We start from the raw sequence: 19,698 nt of genomic DNA, 5'->3' as shown, positions 1-19,698 counted from the left end.
AAAACTAAAGGAAACAATCCCTCTTTTACAGACAAACCTCGACTGACTGAACTGGTGCACACACCACAGCCCAAGACGGCGCAATTAGAGAGAAATGATGAACCACCGGGACCTTTGCTGAGTGAAGGTTTATAAAAACATCAATCCTGCACCACTGTACCGACTGGCGCACCAAACGCCCTCCTCTCTGGAAAGAGAGAAAACCGCTCTCCACCTCCAAGATGAATGACCTGAACCTCCATGTGGACCTGCACCTCCTGGAAAGGTCAGACTGCACCAGCATGCTTTATAAAGCAGATATGAAGCCCGTCTGCAGGGGTTAATGCTGTTCAAAACAAAAATCTTTTATAGTAATTAACATTTGTTAATGTTCCTGAGTGATCCAGTGAGTTGTCTTTCATCCACATAAGCCAAAAATACATTTTCTGCCTTTTCTCAGTCTAGAAAGCTCCAAATTCAAAAATAATATTTCATGTTAGGGATGTGCAATTTGGAAATTTTGTCAGCTAAAAAAAGTGAACTTCACATAACTCCGCTAAGTAGTCAGTGTGAAAAAAGACGGACAATGGAGTGCGTTATTCTTATTCTTATTAATTGATGGCATTTGTAAATGCTGTATGATTTATGGATTTTAAATACTGATTTTTCTTTTCAGCATCGCGCACCATAAACGTTTAGTTTTTGAGGTGATGTATGTATCAATTAAGATAGATGCTCTCAATTCCCCATTTTGTTTGCCAGAATGAGCCTTCATTCTTTGATTCGACTTGCTTCACCAGTCAAATGAACTAACACATTTCCCTCCACTTCTCACACTCTGTCCTTCCTTCGCTCGCATACTCGATCTCCCCCAAGTTCCCATCGACTGTCTCCAGTGTGTGTAGCTTGATTGACAGGACAGAGATCAAGATAAATGTCTGTATAATCCCTACCACACCCCCCCCCCCCCCTGGTCTCAATCGGGTCCTCTCTTTCTACACTCGGCCTTGACAAAGCCCCCATCCATCCCTTCCTGGAACAAGTCTGTTCAGGATGACTGAGCAGTGCTGAGCTTCTAAAATGAGGGATGAGACGCGGAGATGGAAATAACCGGTCCTCCCGCAGGGCTACCGCTCTGAGCAGCTCATTGGTGATACTTATCGCTGCGCTGCTTTGTGTTTTCACATTCTTTTTTTTATGGGGAATTAACAGGACACTGTGCAGTGGTAATTCAGGATCAAGGTGAGAGAGAGAGAAGAAGGTAAAGTACTCAATTGTTGTAACAAATTGCAAATTAGCCATCGACTTTCCATCAATGTGATTAAGGCACAAAGCACAGGTACAAACACACTACTCACTGTGAAGGCCAAACACTTGTACTGTTTTACATTCTAAAAAGTGCCTGTTTGGATCATTTTCACGAGCACGAGCAGCACAAATGTTGTCTTTTATCCAAATTAAGATTCACAGGGAAAATTTCTCGTAGCAAGTAGTTTTCAATCAAATTGAAAAATTACTGCACGACACAACAAATCAACATATTTGATTTTGATAACTGTTATGGAGACAAATTTAGACCAATTTCACTGGGGGCGGAGTTAGCCGTGCTGGAAAAGCAATGACATGCATTTTTATTATAATGGACTAATTTTACTGGAGCTGATCCTGGTTGATTCAGCCAAACCAAATGGCCTAATATTTTTACTTATAACCAGTTGCATGCTGAGCTAACATTAAAAGTAATTTCAAAGTATTACAACCGAATTTTGATTCATTAACCATAACATTTGTGTGCAGATTAAATGGTTAAAAAAACATTTACAGCATAGACTTTATTCGCTAACATATAAGCAGCAAAAAGTACATTTTTGATCAATATATTTTTCCTTTTGTGATTTATTAATATTCATGGATCAAGCTGGTAATGCTAAGAGATTTTTATTAGTTAAAAAAAACTCCAATTAACTAGTTTTAGGTTGAAAAAATGAAAAGAAAAACTTTTACCTAGTTATGTAAAACCGAATTACGCAAGACAAAATCAGACAAAACATTTATTTTCTGTGTGGCCCAATGCCACAGGCATAGAAACCAAAATGTCATGTTCTGGTCATGGCTGGTTTGGAGATCAACTCAGATAAACACAGAAAATGGCTTGTCGCACCTGAGTATGACGTGTATCTAAATTGGCTCTATACTCACAAATACAGCTAGTTTTAACATGATGTAGAGCAAACCAAGTGCCGCTTCAGCTTTTGATCCTTCTGTCATGTTTCTCTGTCTGCAGACAGTTGAGGTATGAAGTTCAAGATTGGCCGGAGGAAGTTACTCTGTGTGACCACTAAACATAACTATTTATGAGGTAATGTATCATACACACAGATGAATACCTCCCTCACACACTAGCGGTTCAATATGTTTTTCAATACATCCACTTAAATACAATTTTGAAACCACATGTCTGTATAGCTATAATCTCTCAAAACTTTCTTTCCCTACTTTCCAAGCATTTCCAAAATCCATAGCACGCTCCTGACATGAAGGCTTTTCAAAGATACCTCATTTCAAAATGCATGTTTTCTTCACACAGAAGGCAATCCCAGAATGTATAGGAAAAAAAGTACCTTTTTTTACCTATATGATTATACAACACATTTTCATCCCAAGGCGTTATATAGTGACGCTTTTGCCAATGCGTAGACATCCAACGCACATGGCACCCTTTAGCGTCAATATAATACGCTTCGGTTATGGGTAGGTTTAGGTCTGGGGTAGGATTAGGGTTAGACCACTAGGAGGCGCCCTCTGGCCCATATATATCTGCGTCTCATATTGGCGCTAAAGGATGCCATGTGCGTTGGATGTATACGCATTGGCAAAAGTGTCAGTATATGACGCCTTGGGATGAGAACGGGCTAAGCTACAACCCAGCTAACAAAAATATGACAGTTTTGCTAATGTTCCCCATTACGTTATGAAAATGTTATTTCTGAAAGCTCTCTGAACATTCCAAACGGCAAGTTTTTTAAATGATTTAAACAACAAACTAGTAACATAATTTGTTTTTAGATGAACATCCAGCTAAAACATTTCTGAAAAAAAGAGAAAAAAAAACGTGTCATGAACAATGTACAAATAACATTCTTGTGCTAACATTTTGAGAACATTATTAAATACCAGATAACTTCGAACGAAACATTCTATTAATGTTCCTGGAAGAACGTTCGTTAATTACTTTAAGAGAACCGTTTCTATAATGTTTGCCAAAATTCTTAGAATGTTCCCTGTTAGCTAGGATGCTAATGTTTATTTTACTAATGTTTGTAGTGTGGCACATCAATGCTAGCCTATAGAGAACTGTTGTTAGGTTCTATTTTACTGCCCATTGTATAGACAGCAAAGGCAATTGACTATGTTGGAACAGAGCTTGTATGAATACTGTGTGTGTGTGTATGTTAAGTTTGCTGTTCATTAGCTATATTACAGGGTGGGAAATGAGATGCGTTTAAGTGATGTCACACTGTGCCCGGGGTGTATTCAATATCACCCCACGTTATGCAATGCTGCAAAATGGCTGTGTGTGTTGTGTTTGTGTGCGTGTTACTGTTAAACAGTTGGGGACCACAAATATGCTCTGCATGCGGTGGAAGCCGAAAACAGAACACACGCGCCACGGGTAGCTACGGCTTTTTTAAACTGAAGTCAACACGGTTCAGTGTGTCCATTTTATGGTTTTGCGTAAAAAGGAGATTAGAGTTTGAAGCCAAATGCAAACCAACAAGCCAAAAACAAGCCAAACCTGTTAATCTTATATATTCTATGTACACTCACCTAAAGGATTATTAGGAACACCTGTTCAATTTTTCATGAATGCAATTATATAATCAACCAATCGCATGGCAGTTTCTTCAATGCGTTTAGGGGTGTGGTCCTGGTCAAGACAATCTCCTGAACTCCAAACTGAATGTCAGAATGGGATGACATGGTTGTTGGTGCCAGATGGGCCGGTCTGAGTATTTCACAATCTGCTCAGTTACTACTGTAGGATTTTCACGCACAACCATTTCTAGGGTTTACAAAGAATGGTGTGAATAGGGGAAAAAATCCACTATGCCGCAGGCAAATTGCCACATATATTGATATATGTGAGTATACTCACAAAAAACAATGTAAAATTGTTGCCATATTCATGTTCATCTGTTTCAGAGGGAATTGAACACGCTTTTAGAACCACTCCCTGGACATTTTACTTTAAAAATGCTTTAAAAATATCATTTTGCAGAAATGTCATTGCTGGTATGTGTTTTTACTCAATGAGCCTGGTTTGGCCAGTCTTCATTTACTTACTTTATATCAAAAAGAGTGGCCAGGATGTTTTTTTTTTTTTTAGAAAACCAAAGTCATGACAGTATGAAATTACATAATTTTTGTCCCTTAGTAATGTTTTTCTGCCGTTAGACTAGTTTGCCTTCTGACTTTATTTTTTACGTCGCCCCAGCAAAATGCATCATTTTTTTGCTTTTAGCCTTTTACTCCTCATGGTATTTGAGTCAAAATGAAATCTGGGGCAGAGCCGTATCCTGCGGTGAAGCTCTGTAATCGGTGTCTAATCCATCCGTAGTGGCAGCATCCGTCAATGACATCTTTGCTCTTGAGCTCAGGGTGGCAGTTTCCTAGAGGAATTGCAACAATCATGGGCGCAATGGTCCATTTAGTAGCTTTACAAGACGGTCATCTTTATAGCCGTAATGATGTCCGTCCGTGTGTAACGTGCAGTTCAGCTTCCTCACCGAGGCATTGATAGACAGGTACATGCAGTGAAACTGCAAATCTCAAAGGGCTCTGATAGCTTGAGCCTGGGGCTGCCAAATAGCCCTCTGTACCCTCTCAGTCTTCAGTGAAGCAGAACAAGACGTGTGTGTGAACATGCGCGTCTGTCCATGTGATAGGGTATTGGTGTGTCAGAGGTGCTGAAGTGGGGTTATGGGGTGCAGTTGTTAATGATAGAGTGAATCAATAAAATTGACACGAAATTATGAGGAGATGAGATTTTGCCATCTTCTGTCACCCGCATGGGCACCGCAACTTAATGTGTCCAAGCATGCATATAGAAACAGACAGGTCACGTCTTCAACCAACAGGACATTCTGTAGAGGAACAGTAAAGGCGACCAGGGATAGTCTCACACTTTACTGAATATTTCAGAAGATTAGACAGTCAGTTTCTGTACAGACATAGACAGACATAAAGTTGTGGCTACAAGGAAGCTAGTTAACTACTATTGCCCAGGATAAAAAGATAAGGATCAATGAATACACTAGCAATTGTCATTTTGGGTATCTTTTGGGGAACTGCTAATAGGCTATTTAATATTTTCTTAGCAAAATATAAACATTATCAAGCAGATATTGTAATCGATAAAATTACAAAATGTAATGAACATGATGACATGCCTCGACCTTACATTTATTTAAAAAAAATACCCCTGAGAGGAAAATTGATTTTAGATATTATTATAGTTTTTATTAATATTTTAAATGAGCTTTTATTTTGAGATTTTCAGTTTTCTCTTTTTTCTTATTTTAGTTTAACTTTTAGTAATTTATACCAGTTTATTCTTTTGTTGTCAGTTTTTAAATATTACTTTTTATGTTGAGTTTATTTTCAATTCCGTTTTATTTATTTATGTATTCCAGTTAGTGTAATGTATTGCTTCAACTTATTAGAGTTGCCAAGGAAAGGCAACATTTCTAATTTCTAGATTAGTTTTAATTTTTTATCGAATATTTATGTTTTATTTCAGCTTTACTTCAGCTAAAACAATTGTTGGTTGTATTAAATGATAATAAACCTGCAGTGTAAAAACTAAACTTCAAATTTTAAGTCAGAACAAACAGTTACTTTTAAGTTAAAACAACAATAGTGTTTACAGTGTGTGTACTGTATGTCAGTGTGGTTTTATTCATTTTAATTATAATCAACTGCTATAGAAAAATAAACTTATGATATTGAAATTTAATTTAAGATGGTTTTACAGTAGATATCCAGCAATCAAAGCCACTGCTGAAGAAAACATGTATTTGTGTAATTGGGCTTTTGACTGAAATCCTCCATGAGAGAGTTTGACAGCCTTCCCTTTGTGACAACAATCCCCCAGTCCCCTCTACATTACATTTTTTTCTCTCCAGAGATGCTTTCAAAGACAGTGACTAATCAGACTGTATTCTCATGGCCTGAGCCAGGAAGTAATATCACAATGACACTGATGAGGCTACGCCAGTTAATTGGGAAGCTATATTCCTGGTAAGGACAATATTGTTCACAATGAAATGTTTTCAGTGAGCAAGATTTCAAAGCCAAACACATCATTACAAAAGTCCACTTGCTAGCGTTAACATGCCAACAATGAAGTTCATCTAAGGGTTTTACACAACTCAGCATTTATCATGATAGGCTACTAAGTTTTAATTTATATCAACAATTAATGCAGTTAACATGTTAAGGAGGGCCTTGAAGGTTTATCTTATAGGCTTACAAACATACAGTACAATTGGGTTTACTATGATGTTCATTAAAAAGGGTAAACAAGACGTAGTAGCATATGCATGATTTGTTATTGATGGAAATTTACAGGGTAATTTGTTAACCAATTAACTAAATAGTTAACTCCTCAGGAGGTATGCTTTCTGTTACAGATAATGAAATATTCAAGGAATTTAGTTTTATTATAGCTTTAGAAATGTATACATATTCCGAAAAATGTTCTGTGAGAAAGTAAATATGTAACGCTTTTTTTTTGTTGTTGTTGAAATTCATTTTTATTTCTAGGCCAACTAAAATTGCTTTTTGTTTTTTGCAAATCAAGATTCATTTCTTCCTCATTACACTACCAAATGTGTCAAGAGTCATTCTGCATCAGTTCTCATCATCTTTTTCCTTTCTTCCCTTCTGAAAAGCTGTGAAAAACACCCGGGAGTCTTTGACCTGTGGTAAGTGAAGTGCAGCAGGTTTCAGTGTATTCATGAGGTTTGTATGGAAGGGCCTGTGAGACGTCTCCCGCTGGGTCTGCCTCACTGTGGAGTTCAGTTTGTTTGTCTAGCGCATTAATAGTTCCAATACCAGCTTTGGGGAATCATCTCTAGAAGTCGTAATGCATTTTTAATGGGACTCAACTGTATTCTGTGGCCCAAGTGTGTTGGTCAGTAAAGCTAAATATAGACAATAGCAAAAAAAAAACACTATGAAATCAGAGAAAGGGAAATCTATGGTGAGATTTATTGGTAAAATGAACCATAAGGTCCTCCAATGTACACAGACAGTGTATTTCCATCTGAAAGATCTTGTGTTTTTCATATGTATGCACTACACTGCACGTAACTTAGGAGCCCTCCAAAAAAACTGATAACTTGGGGAAAAAAACATCTACAGTAATATAATGAAATATGTGTGATATGTTGCTTGGAACATTTTAATTTGTCAGAATACACAGCTATACTTTTGAATGGACATCAGTGGTGAAAAATGCCCTTTTGAACCAGATGATGTAGTTACGACATCAACCACCAGGGGATAACTGGATCATGCTAACCAGTCAATCATTGACCCATTCACCTCTGCCTGCTGAAAACAGACATTCTGACCAGGATATGAAGGCTGAAGGTGAAGTTCATCCTCGAGAGCATTTCAGCATAGCCTGAGGTAACTATTTTTCAAGTTTACCAATATTTTCTATTATGCCTAACTCCTGGCAACTTGATAGCTACATGGGTTACACTTTATTTTCATGATCCACTTCAGACATTTGATTCTTAAACCTATAAGTAACTTCGCAACTTTGGGCTCTATCTTGCACCCGGCGCAAATGACTTTGCACACTGACTCATGTCTCATTTCTATTTTGCACCCGCGCATAGCGGGCTTTTTTCCCCTTGCGCTGAACTTGCACTGCCTGAGCGGATCGGCGCAAAAAGGAGGCGTGTTTCGGCGCAAACATTCCCTAGTGCTATTTTGAAGTTCCAGAAAACAAATGTGCCATTGACCAGAAAAAAACTGGTCTAAAGTCAGTGGCGCGTTGCGCGATCTTCATAATGCTATTTTTTGATGTTAGATGACGCCGTAGGATCGCCAACCTCTTTTAAACTTGCATCGGGCGCAAGAGTCATTTATCCCACCGGTAAAATAGCAACAGCGCACAAGGGACCCGCCCACAAACAAGACGCAAGACAAAACGCTTCGCGCTTGATACTTGCGTTACAGATTGTTAAAATAGGGCCCTATATGTCAACTACCAGTCATTAGAGTATTAGTAGACTGTCTGTTTATAATCTGTAAAAACTTTGTTTTGATGGTCTTCCAAGAGACAATCAAAGTAACTTTGCAAGTACAACTTATTCTACTAACCTGAATCTAACAGTATACAGTTGTTAGTCGACATGTAGTTGCAAAGTTACTTAGAGTTAGAGGACTGTCTAAAATGGACTATCGAAATAAAGTGTAACCGCAACAAGTATTAAGAAAATAAATAATTTACATTCTGATGCCGACTTTAAAATAGAAAGCAGGCAGCTTGGTACAGTATATGTGTTTCCTAAGGACACACTGATTAAAAACGTTATGAGTTTCTGCCCTTAATTTTGTCCTCCTCATGTTCTTTCTTTTCCCCCATGTTCACACATTTTAGACATTAACAAAACATTAAAGAGCCACTTCCATTATTGCCGGTATGATCATGTAATAGGGAAGCACTCAGCACGGACGTACCATGTTTACTTTGTAAGCACACAAATACTCTCTCAAACACTCTCTGTCTCTGTTTACTAGCTCTGTCTTGGTAAAACTTGGCATGTCCGACCAAGAGACTTGTCAAGCATGCACTTAAAATAATACAAGTCGAAAGCAGCGCGTTTGTATAGTCCAACCATCACTCATCATTTCATGCTGAATTGGATAGATTTTACAGATGAAAAACAAACCCATAGCACTAGCAGCACACTCACAGTTTGCAAACGGTCTCACATATGATTCGCCCTTGAAATACACTGAAGGTAATTATTAAAGGTCAGATTATGCATGAAAACGTAAAGCCTGAAGGACTCAAGCCAGCACGGTCTGTTTGCTCAAAGCGCACGTGCATTCGCACACCCAAATGAAGCACATCATTTCGGTTTCTAGACATTTCACCAGTCATTAGTCACTGTTCTGACCCTGCGATTTTATAAGGTCAGTGGCATAGAATGGGTTGTGTGTGTGTGTGTGTGTGTGAGCACGTTGGGCTCTACACTGGCTGATGTTAGTGTTGGATGAATCCAGTCATGTTGGCCTCATTGGATTTTCAGAGCTGGTCAATAGAATCACTCTCACTCTCCTCGATGTGCCTCTGTATTTCGTCCCAACACACACTATAGTTGTGCCGTTATGACACACACTTTATATGCTACTTTTGGCACCCATTTATCGAGCCTCATTATGCTTTCCTATGATAAATCGTGTTAAATTACAACAAGCTGGCTACACACTTTGCTAGCTTGCCCTTCCAACACTGCCTGTGTCATACCATAGGGCACATCTTACACACACACACAATTCCTGAGTATGTCCTTACCAAGAGAAACACTCATAAACTTAAAGAGACTCAGAAATATCTCTTTTATTCGTCTCAAACCGTAAAAGATTAGTTTATACCCACCTCACCACTTAAAATAGTCAAACAGTGGATAATCTATCAACCGTTCTCTTGCGCGCACTTTCTATCTCAGGCATGGCATGCTTCCAGCCCTTATCAATAGCCCTCATTAAATCATGGTGGTGTCTGTCTGCCATGCCACATTACGGATGAGAGACAGAAAACTGGACTGACGTCCCACTCTTCCCACCCCCGGAGGACAGCGCTCCGCTTCCCCTCACGCCGAAAAGACCAAAGTGTCAACTTTATTTACGTCGTGATGGGGTTGAGTGCTTTAAAATATATATATATATATATATATATATATATATATATATATATGTATATATATATCTTTTTTTAACTGACGTGATAGTTAAGATTTATGTTAAGAACACAAAACAGAGGAGTACAATTTTTTTTTTTTCCATTGTGCTTCTTTTAAACTGATTGCAGTTAGTGCTGTTCTCAAACAAAAGCTGAGCTCTGAGAAATAAACATGAACATATATCTTAGAAATACAGTGGGATGCAAATGTCTGAGATCATATTGAAAAACTGGGTTTTAAAAAATGGAAATGATTTCGCATTTTGAAATGTGTAAGGCAATGAAGTTATGATGTAAAAGCAAGTATGATTGTTTCGATTCGTCACTATTTCTAGGTTACTAATCATATTTGTGATGATCATGTGACTGTATATACAGACGGTCAGATGTTCTTGCTTCCACTGAAGCACAAATGTGCACTTTGAATCATCCTAAATCATGCAGGAGAATATATATTTTTAAAATACTAAGATATTTTTTTTAGAGTTTTACCTTAAATTGTTATGCTAAAAATATATTTTGAAACAAATATTATTGTATTTCCAAAATAGAAGCTTTTTCAGTAGTGATCTCAGAAGTTTTGTCCTCTCATTGGTTCTTTCCAGAATCTTAATATTCAAGAAAGATCTCTTGTCTTATCAAGAATAATAGAAGGTTCTAAAAGCTATAGTTCTTGAACTGGCTTTATGGTTCTTTAAGGTTAAAAAAAGGTATTGATGTTACATTACAGATCCTTCAGGCATGTTGGCATGAGTATTAGACTCATTCTAAAGAGCAAAACTCTTAAAAAATGAATGTTCCAGATGGGGTTTTACACAGTGATGCCATTTTGAGCTCCCCTATAAGAACATGTAAGTGAATAGTTCTAAAAATAACCATTTCTTTTTCTGTGTAAAGAACATTTTAATCATCTATAGAACCTCCTGCGTGCCAACACAAAATTGCTGTTCTATTGCTCTTCATGGAACTATAGATGGAAGAAAAGAACGTTTTTTTTTAAGAGTGAAGATGATAAAGTTCTTAGTGGAACTCAAAATGGTTCTACTATGTACAGAGCTTGCCTTCAACTAGATTCAATTGAAGATTTCATTATATCAAGATCAAAAATGTGAGTCATAGAAATAATGTCTCTTCTGTATTAGAAAAAAATATATAAATAATAAATAACTAAAAGAAATACCTCCAAATTGAACAAAAATAGCTCTCACAAACTTACAAAAACGAACTAAAAATATATATTTAAATCTTTAGTTTTATTCCTCCTTATCCTGTTTTTCTTCCACATCCTCCTTGTTTGCTCATATCTATATTTTGCTGTAGAGCTGATCTTTCCCAGCAGTTTTGAAAAACAGGACATTTTCATCATTTTATAAAAAAACAGCCAGGACAGGACGTGAAAACAGGACATGTCCTGGGAAAACAGGACTGTTGGTCACCCTAATGTTAAATAAAATCTATTAGCCTACTAAGACATTTATGAAAAAAAAACAATTTTCTATTTATATATTGTCCTTGCATTATTTCTTGTGACACCTGAATGAAATGCTCATTATTATGCAGGTCTGTGTCTTCTCGGGTGAGAACAGCTTAATTATTCGTGATGGGGTTGGGCCGTTTTGGGCCGATTAGGCAGGATCATTTTGAAGAAAAAACTAGGCAACAACATCCATTAGTCAAAAGTAATGTGTATGCATATTTCGTATGTGTTTTATGGCCTTATTTTAGAAACTTTAAGTTTTAGTTTTTTCAAGAACCAACAATATTAAAACATAACAATATACATAAACAATATTCTCTCAAAAATACAAACATGTACATACATGTTGCTCTCATATTATGGTAGCCCTGTTTGTGCTAAATATAGTGTAATTTCACCTGTGCCATTAATATGTTCATAAGCAACTGAAAAACACATAAATGTCACAGCATGTCAAAACATCAACAACAAGGACCCCAAAAACATCTTAGACCCCAGAGGGTTAAAATGCAACAACTAATGCAAAGTTGCACGTTAAAATAGATATGTCCGAGAACTTAATTAACAAGCAAACCTGTGAGAAATGAAGTCATCGTTACACCCACTCACCTGGAGTTTGTCATTTCCGTCTGTCCTCCTTGACTTTTTTCCAGGCCCAGTTTGGTGAAGATCCCAACCAGCACCATGATGGCCACCACTCCACATATTATGTACACGATCATGTGAGTGCGGTCTCGATCCGGTTCCTCCTGGACATCGGTCACCGGAGCCGCCGGCTTGCCCGTGTTGGCCCAAACCGGCGTGTCGTAGTTGGAACAAGACGTCTGGTCCAGGCTGTGAACCTTGAACTGGCAGCAAAATCGATAGAAACAGGAGCCGCAGCAGAACAGGTAGATTCCCACATTACAGTTAAACGGAGGATCCCATTGGCCCATCACGTCGTAGTAACCCCAACAGCGGCTCCCGGATGACGGGATTTCTTCTGCTTCTGACCCCGGGGTCGCAAGAGTAACCTCCGGAGCACCAGACGGAGCAGCCGTCTGATTGGTGTCCTGCTCACCTGTGCTGGCAGTGTTGGGTTTTTGACAGAAAGAGACGTAGCTCAACAGTAAAACAGCAGTTAACACAATCAAAAACAGATGTGAGGCAGCCATAATCTTCTTCGAGTAATCCCAAAATGCGTATCCTAGAATGCAACAGCACCACTGGGGACAATTAAACCAATGGAGTTTGGATAATGTGAACCAAGAAAGCAAGTTTGCTGAGCAAAGAGTTGTCTCAGAGTTTAGAGCAGGTTTATTGCTGACTTGTTGTCCGGCAAGCTGATACAGCCCTCATCAGTGAACGAGACGGAGAGCTTTCCACGGCACTTCAGCACACAACATGCTCGCTGTTGTCATCACTACAGGGAGAGAGCGAGAGCGAGCAAGATTCCTCCCCTTTGGAGAGACTCCAGATTCAAGGATCTCACCCTGAGACAAACTGTTCGTGGCCCGAGAGAGAGAGTGAAAAAAAAACAGCACTTGGTAAATTTCCAATTCAGAAGCCTGAAGGAATCACAGCGTTGGACTCAAGCCCTATCCGTGATCCTTGTCCTACTGAACATTGCGTGATGCCAGCGAGGAAGAGATGCGTCACTCTACAGTTCGTAGGTAATCTACAAGTCATTCTCAGCGTTTTCCGCTCTTCTGTTCTCTCAAAGGAATATCTGTTGTTCTTTAGTCCCCCTGACGCTTTTGTTTTCACAATCAAGGTGTCTTCCTTCTGCTCAGTTCTGTCCCCTGTGACAAAACACCAAACATATTGTCAAACACTCTAAGATGTTTTTTATACAGTGTTCATGTACTAGGTATAATTTACACAAGTTCTAAAAGTTATATATATATAATATGGTTGTATATATTATTATTTTTTTTTTTATATTTATGTGGCCAAATATATAACGTTTGGGTAAAATTATATTTTACCTTGAGCTTAATAGTCTGAATACATAAATCTATAGTCATAGGTCTAAATATAAATGTATATATTACATAAAAATCTAAAATAAGAATAATAAAATAGACCTATATTTTAAATTCAAAGTAAAAACACAGTTCTTGTTTTTGAATATCTCAAACTAAGAGTGCTGATCTGATCTGCTGAACTCTATTCTGTGTGTGAACATGCAGCTGTATCTCACATTGGACACTTTTGATCAGATATTCTCTCTCGTTCAGAGACCCTCTCTGCGTCTCTCTTGCTCACAACACATACTTGCAGTCCCCACGGGACAGAGACATCACAGATTAAATCTCTTTAACATCTTTCTTTCTCCTGTAGACCACAGTCTCCTTTAAATGGAGACTTTCAAGAGAAATCGCAACATTGTCTAAAACTGTGCTCTAATTCGACCAAGACACCAAAGTCTACAGTTCCAATATGATCTCAAACTCATAATCCAAAATCAAAATGATCTGAGCAACACTATCCACATTGTGTTTCACGTTCTGTTTATTTCTCCAAAGAAATTTTAACAGAAACATCTGAGACAAAGTTGGTACTCAAGCAAACTTAAGTGAGAGGTCTCCTGAGCAATAAATAGCAACGTCTGAGCAACATCAACACATATTCTTCTGGGTCTGTGTTGTTACTTTGGGGCCTCTTCTCTTTTTTTCTATCATTTTGCTGCTCTCTTTCCTTTGCTCTTCTTCTGAATCTACCACACACACAGAGAGAGAGAGAGAGAGAGAGAGAGAGAGAATGAAAAAGAGGGTCTCAGCATTACAGCTCCTCGGTTTCTTCACTTAGAAACCACACACAAAAACACAAAAAAACCCTCTCTCTCTCACTCACACACACACACACACACACACACACACATGCTAAAAGTCACAACAGCACACCTAATCCAGCTCCCAAAGCACCTGCTCTAATCTCCCTCTCCATGTCTGTTTTTCTCCATGTGGATGAGGCAAAATGCACGGTGCAGAGGCACACGTCTCAGAATGCAACAGATCAGCTTCCTACAACGGAGGAAATGCTTCTGAAGCGTAGAATCTGAATCCATCGGCTTACCCATACGCTGTTTATGAAAACAGGCATACTGTATATTGATATATGTATAGTATTGTTATAGATATATCTTTATATGTATGTGTTTTCACTAGATGCTCTGAAGAAGTTCTCCTCAGAAAAAGAAAAAGTGACAGTGGATGACAGATGAGTGAGGAAGACCAACAGATGGCAGGTAATCTTTATTCTCCTCAGTTTTTTCGTCCCAGCGCATTCCCGTTTCTCCGCTCCCAGCCTGCCAGATTTCGTGTTCCAGGGATGGTGTGTTCCCGTGTGGAGTCAGGAACGAATGATAGTGGCTTGCTCCCTCTTTCTCCCTCTCTCTCCCCCTCCCTCTCTCCCTCTCTCACTCAGTTTGTCTCGTGAGCGAATGAGAGTATCTCGTTTGCTGACTCGCCCCCTCTCTCTTTTTCTCTCTGTCATTGACACCTTCTCACTCCTTTGTCCCATGTTTTGTTCTCACTGTTCAAAAATATTCCTGTCATTTCCCCGTTTCTGTCTGTTCCTGCCGCCTGTTTGCCATATGTTTACCTGCACTCACTGTCTCCACAACATGCTATTCGTTTTTTTTGTGTGTCAATCAATGGCGTAGGTTTGATTTTGACATGGATGGGGACATAAAAGCAGTTCATGCCAACATTTTTTTTTTTTTTTTTTGCATTTATGATAGACTTTTGACCACAATTTCAAATCAACTATAGCAATTTGCGAAAGTCTTTTCTTCCTTATTGTGAATGAAATATATCTAAGTGAAACGGCTTCTCGAACAATAAAATGTGTGTGGCGGGACTTTATTTTGTCCATTGGGAATCGATTGGATGGGTATGGTTTGCTATTGCTATGATATCATGTGAGTGACAGGTTGTCCCGTCCTCGTGCCAGTGAACACGTCATTTGACTAAAGGTTACAAGGACACATTATTTTTAAAGAAATATTGATGTGCACCAATAAATCATTTATAATAAATACTGCAATATTCCATAAAAAACAGGATTTCATGGAGACTTTATGCCAATACACTTTTGTCTTTAAGGGCTTCTTAATGGCGCTGTTCATCACTTTATTGTAATATTTAAAATGAATTGGACCAATGATGATGAATGAATTTTGCAGTATTTATTAAAACCTATCCGTGGACATCATTGTTTTAAACAAAAATCATGTGTCCTCGTCATCTTTAGTCAAAATAACTTCCCCTCCCTCTTGCAGGTCTTCTCTTCTCTGATGACGAGTTCTCTGGCGTGAGGGCGGGACAACCTGTCACTCACATGACATCACAGCAATAGCAACGCACAATCACCCAATCAATTCCCCATGGACAAAATCAAGTCCCGGCCTAATTTTTTTCTTGTTCGAGAATCCGTTTTACTCGGATATACATCACAATAGGTAAGAAAAGACTATCACAACTTCTGATTCATGTCGATTTATACTTCTCAGCTAAGGTCAGTGGTATGAACCAATTCATATGCGGCTAAAATTACAACAACAGTGGTTACATGTGCATTTTATATGTTTGGCCAAAATTTCTAGGGAGAAGGGATAATTCAATATTCACTGGAAATTGGAATAGGAACATGTGTATCTAAATCCTTATATTTACATTACATTTACATTTATTCATTTAGAAGATGCTTTTATCCAAAGCGACTTACAAATGAGAACAATAGAAGCAGTTACTAACAGTAGGACAACAATATGCAATAGCTACGACCCTTCTCAGCTGAATCTAATGCAGCACATGTCATTTTTTTCCCCTCGGTGTCAATAATCCATTGCTTATTTTACTTTCTGTCTGTCTCTCTCTCAAAATCTTGTGGTTCAACAGATGACTGCAGCAGTTTTTACTGAGACAGCAGGTCAGTGTGTGTGTGTGTCCGTGTGTGTGCGTGTGCGCGCGTGCGTGCAGCACTCTTTGGGGTTTGGCTGAGATGATGGGCAGGAAGCAGCAGGAGATTAACGGAACAGAGGGATCATGGAGAGGAAGGAACGACGAAAGAGTTGAACAAGAAATATGGACTGAGGAGAGAGTAAATTTGAAGGTTTAAAAAGGATGGGTCGTATTTCTCTTGTAAAAACAAAATGTGTGTGAATTTCATGTAGAATATTTTAATCTAAAAAAGCAAAGGAATCATTATTTCCAAATTCAAGACACTTTTATTTTGAAGTACAGGAATAAAATGGTCCTAAAAATGCACCAAAGGGTCTCTTAAACAATAGACCAACATGTAACATATTTCAAGTTTCACAGAACTGTATTTCCAATCAGCCTGTGTTGCAACTGAGTTGGAGAGGCGGGGTTTAAATGTGTCGCTGATTTTCAACCCGCTTTCTATTATTATAATGTTGGTAGTATATGTAAATGAACAGTAGTTATGTTTTAATCCATCTATTTTATGTGCATTTTGGGATATCGCATAAAATCCTGGATGGAAATGCCAAGATGAGCATAAAAAAGTGCATTAAAAACGTATGCACTCATTTGAGTCGGATACATTTTTTATCTGATGAGAAAATATGCCCATAAACAATGCTGGAAACACATTTACCGAATAAATTCCTCGATGCGCATCATAAAAATCATGTGACTTTGCGCGATGGGATGGCTTAACTGCACTAACCAGTTTGCAGATCTCGTTCGCTGCAAAGCATCTGAAATTATGTTTTGCACATTCTGAAGTGCCTTAGAAAAGTTTGGTATAATTACCTGCCAGAACAGTCTTACACGACTGCGTTCCCAAACAGCAGGCATATCTTTCTCCGAAATCTGTGCAAGTAATTTATTATATAGAAAAAATATTATATACACTGGCCTCTCCTACTTTTCTGCTTTTTAGCACCAGTTTATCAGGAAGTGAGGATTTTTTTTCTCTTCTCCATTTTGGGCATAAGTTATATCCACAACTTTGGACACATAGATATTGTTTACTCTTTCTCCGTGTTACCTGGACCAAGAAAAACTGTTTATTTTTCAACACAAGTCTACCAGAGGATGCAAAACGTGCCATCCGGTGGACTTTTGACAGCGCTACAAAATACAAATTATACTTTTGTGTATTCCCGCCCACAGACAGTGACAGAGGGTTATTAACAGAACAGTTATTAAAAGTGTAGGTGTTTCACTGAACATTGTATCATACTTTTTCTACTGTTTAAATAGCATTATGCTAAAAAAAAAAACAGACAACAGATTTCTTAAGCGCGATGGCATTTTGCTTCATCTGAAACTGACAGAACGACAGTTTCTTTCAGTTTTCAACTCTGTTTGACCTACACTGTCTGTGGTCATTCAGTTTGAAATATTGATCACAAAAGAAATGTTTTTCAGATTTTTTTTGTTGAGGCTTCTCTCTGCATTTATGCTTCTTCGCAGCCTTTGGCCGTTGTATTCTTCGCTGGAAACCGAAAGTAACTCATTCCGGCTTCCCTGTAATAATACAAATCGACACCATTATGACTAAAAGTTTGCTAAGAAGTATTTCCAACTAATGCAAGGCAGTAAGACTCTGGTAAGTGTATCCATAGCATACTGGTGGGAGTGGCCTTAAAGGGGTCATAAACTGGCTTTTTAAATTTTATTACATTGTTGTCTGAGGTCAACTTATGACATTTGCTTGGTTTTTGCATTCAAAACCATCAAAATGAAAAAGTAATAGGCTATTTCCTACCCTACTTTTGAGCCCAAAAACGCTCAGTTTTTATGGGCGTCTCGCACTGAAGACAAATGCCCACTGCTGTGAGTGGAGAACAGTTTTTCATATTATAATGAGTTTCAATTCACCTGTTGGTGCACTTGGGGGAAATTGTTCTGAAAACATTCAATGTTGTAAAATGGCAACCGGAATGATTCGCCCATACATGTTCAACCCAGAGTCTGCATGTTGCACCATTCCTGTCAGATCCAATACAGACGGCACAGCACCTTTCTTTAATCTTAATCGGCCTGCAAATACAGTCTTGTTTACAAAACAATCCTCAGTGAAATGAAGCAAACAGATGTCATCAGATCTCTTAGATGTCAAAAGCTCAAGAAAAAATTGATTTCTCAGTTCATCACCCCTTTAAATGGCATCATGCCCAGTGCATTTTGGGTGTTGAAGTGTTCCTACCAATATGTGGCAAAAGTGTTCTGTTTTCTCTAGTCAGGTAGTCATTTAAAAAAAAATGTTCTGCTGTTAAGAAAGCCCATTTTGCCATTGATGAAGTAGCTCTTTAACTATCATGAAAATATTGTCACAACCCAACAAATTTTAAAGGTCAAACCAACTCTTTCCCGGCAGCTTTCGTGAGATTCACCCACTGAGAGTTGGATAAAAAGCAGCAGAGACAAGAAAATAAATGAGGTCAAGGAAAGAACAACAGGAACAGAGAGAGAAGGAGAGACTAATTTGCATATAAGATAATGTTTTCGTTGAGTGTTTTGGTTGCCGGTGGCTCTGTGAGCTCTGATTGCTGTTAAATATTTCTGACTCATTTAAACGGCCTGATCTACAGCAGTGTTGTTTCAGAAAACGAGCTGCTGCCAATGGATACTGGGGGAATTTTAGCCTTCCTCTGGCCACTGGGTATCGTCTCACGTAATCCATTGTCTTACTGCTTTTGATCACTTACATATCCACATTTACAGTCAATCACTTACAGTGCACTCAAGGTGCTCTCTGCTAATTGAACCCATGACCTTGGTAAATTTATCATTTGTTTCCCTACATTTCTGTGTTTCTTTCTCTTCCTGTAGCATCTTTGTATTCAAAATCAGTCTCCGAGTCTGTGTTTTTGAATTATTGCTTGTGGTGCAGCAGCGACTCTTGGCACCATAGGGAAGGAACGGATGAGTCCAGAGGTCTTGTGGGAGAAATAAAGGGCAATGAGCGTTCAGGCCGAGGGTAACTTATCTTTAATCATTTCAGATTCTCTCTCTCTCTCTCTCTCTCTCTCTCTCTCTCTCTCTCTGGCCTGATCATGCCATTTCTCTTCTAAATGGAGGCAAGTAGCCTTGAATAAACCCATGTACTCATTTGCTTTGTGTTTATCTGTCTGTTTGGGTCATCTCTTCCAGGATATGAATTCTGCGGGTCTGTGATTTGCCATGAAAGAGGTTTTACTAGCATTTAACATATAAACCAAGAGGGGCAGTGCATCACACAACAATAAAAACTTTTTTTTTTTAAAGTTGTAAATAAATGAAAATCACTGTAATGCACA

General features: G+C 38.4%; 1 protein-coding gene and 1 long non-coding RNA gene across 3 annotated transcripts in view; one reads left to right on the top strand and one right to left on the bottom strand.

Moving 5' to 3' along the window:
* LOC120490101 (protein shisa-9) overlaps nt 1–12,595 on the bottom strand; it is a 65,731-nt gene extending 53,136 nt beyond the window's left edge. For both annotated transcript variants that reach the window (XM_039687486.2, XM_039687487.2), the window contains exon 1: nt 12,051–12,595. In XM_039687486.2, the coding sequence (XP_039543420.1) occupies nt 12,051–12,595 (545 nt within the window). The remainder of the gene's footprint in view (nt 1–12,050) is intronic.
* Nucleotides 12,596–13,010: 415 nt separating this feature from the next.
* On the top strand, nt 13,011–17,183 carry LOC148981993 (uncharacterized). Its single transcript, XR_016155089.1, has 4 exons — nt 13,011–13,093; nt 14,591–14,670; nt 15,706–15,885; nt 16,325–17,183. It is a non-coding gene; the product is annotated as an uncharacterized LOC148981993 (long non-coding RNA).
* Nucleotides 17,184–19,698: the final 2,515 nt, after the last annotated feature.

This window comes from Pimephales promelas, chromosome 3 (assembly GCF_988280905.1).
Source record: "Pimephales promelas chromosome 3, fPimPro1.hap1.1, whole genome shotgun sequence".
In the NCBI taxonomy this organism is placed as follows: Eukaryota; Metazoa; Chordata; class Actinopteri; order Cypriniformes; family Leuciscidae; genus Pimephales; species Pimephales promelas.
The sequence above is the reverse complement of the archived record's forward strand: the minus strand, read 5'-3'. Positions and strand labels throughout refer to the sequence as shown.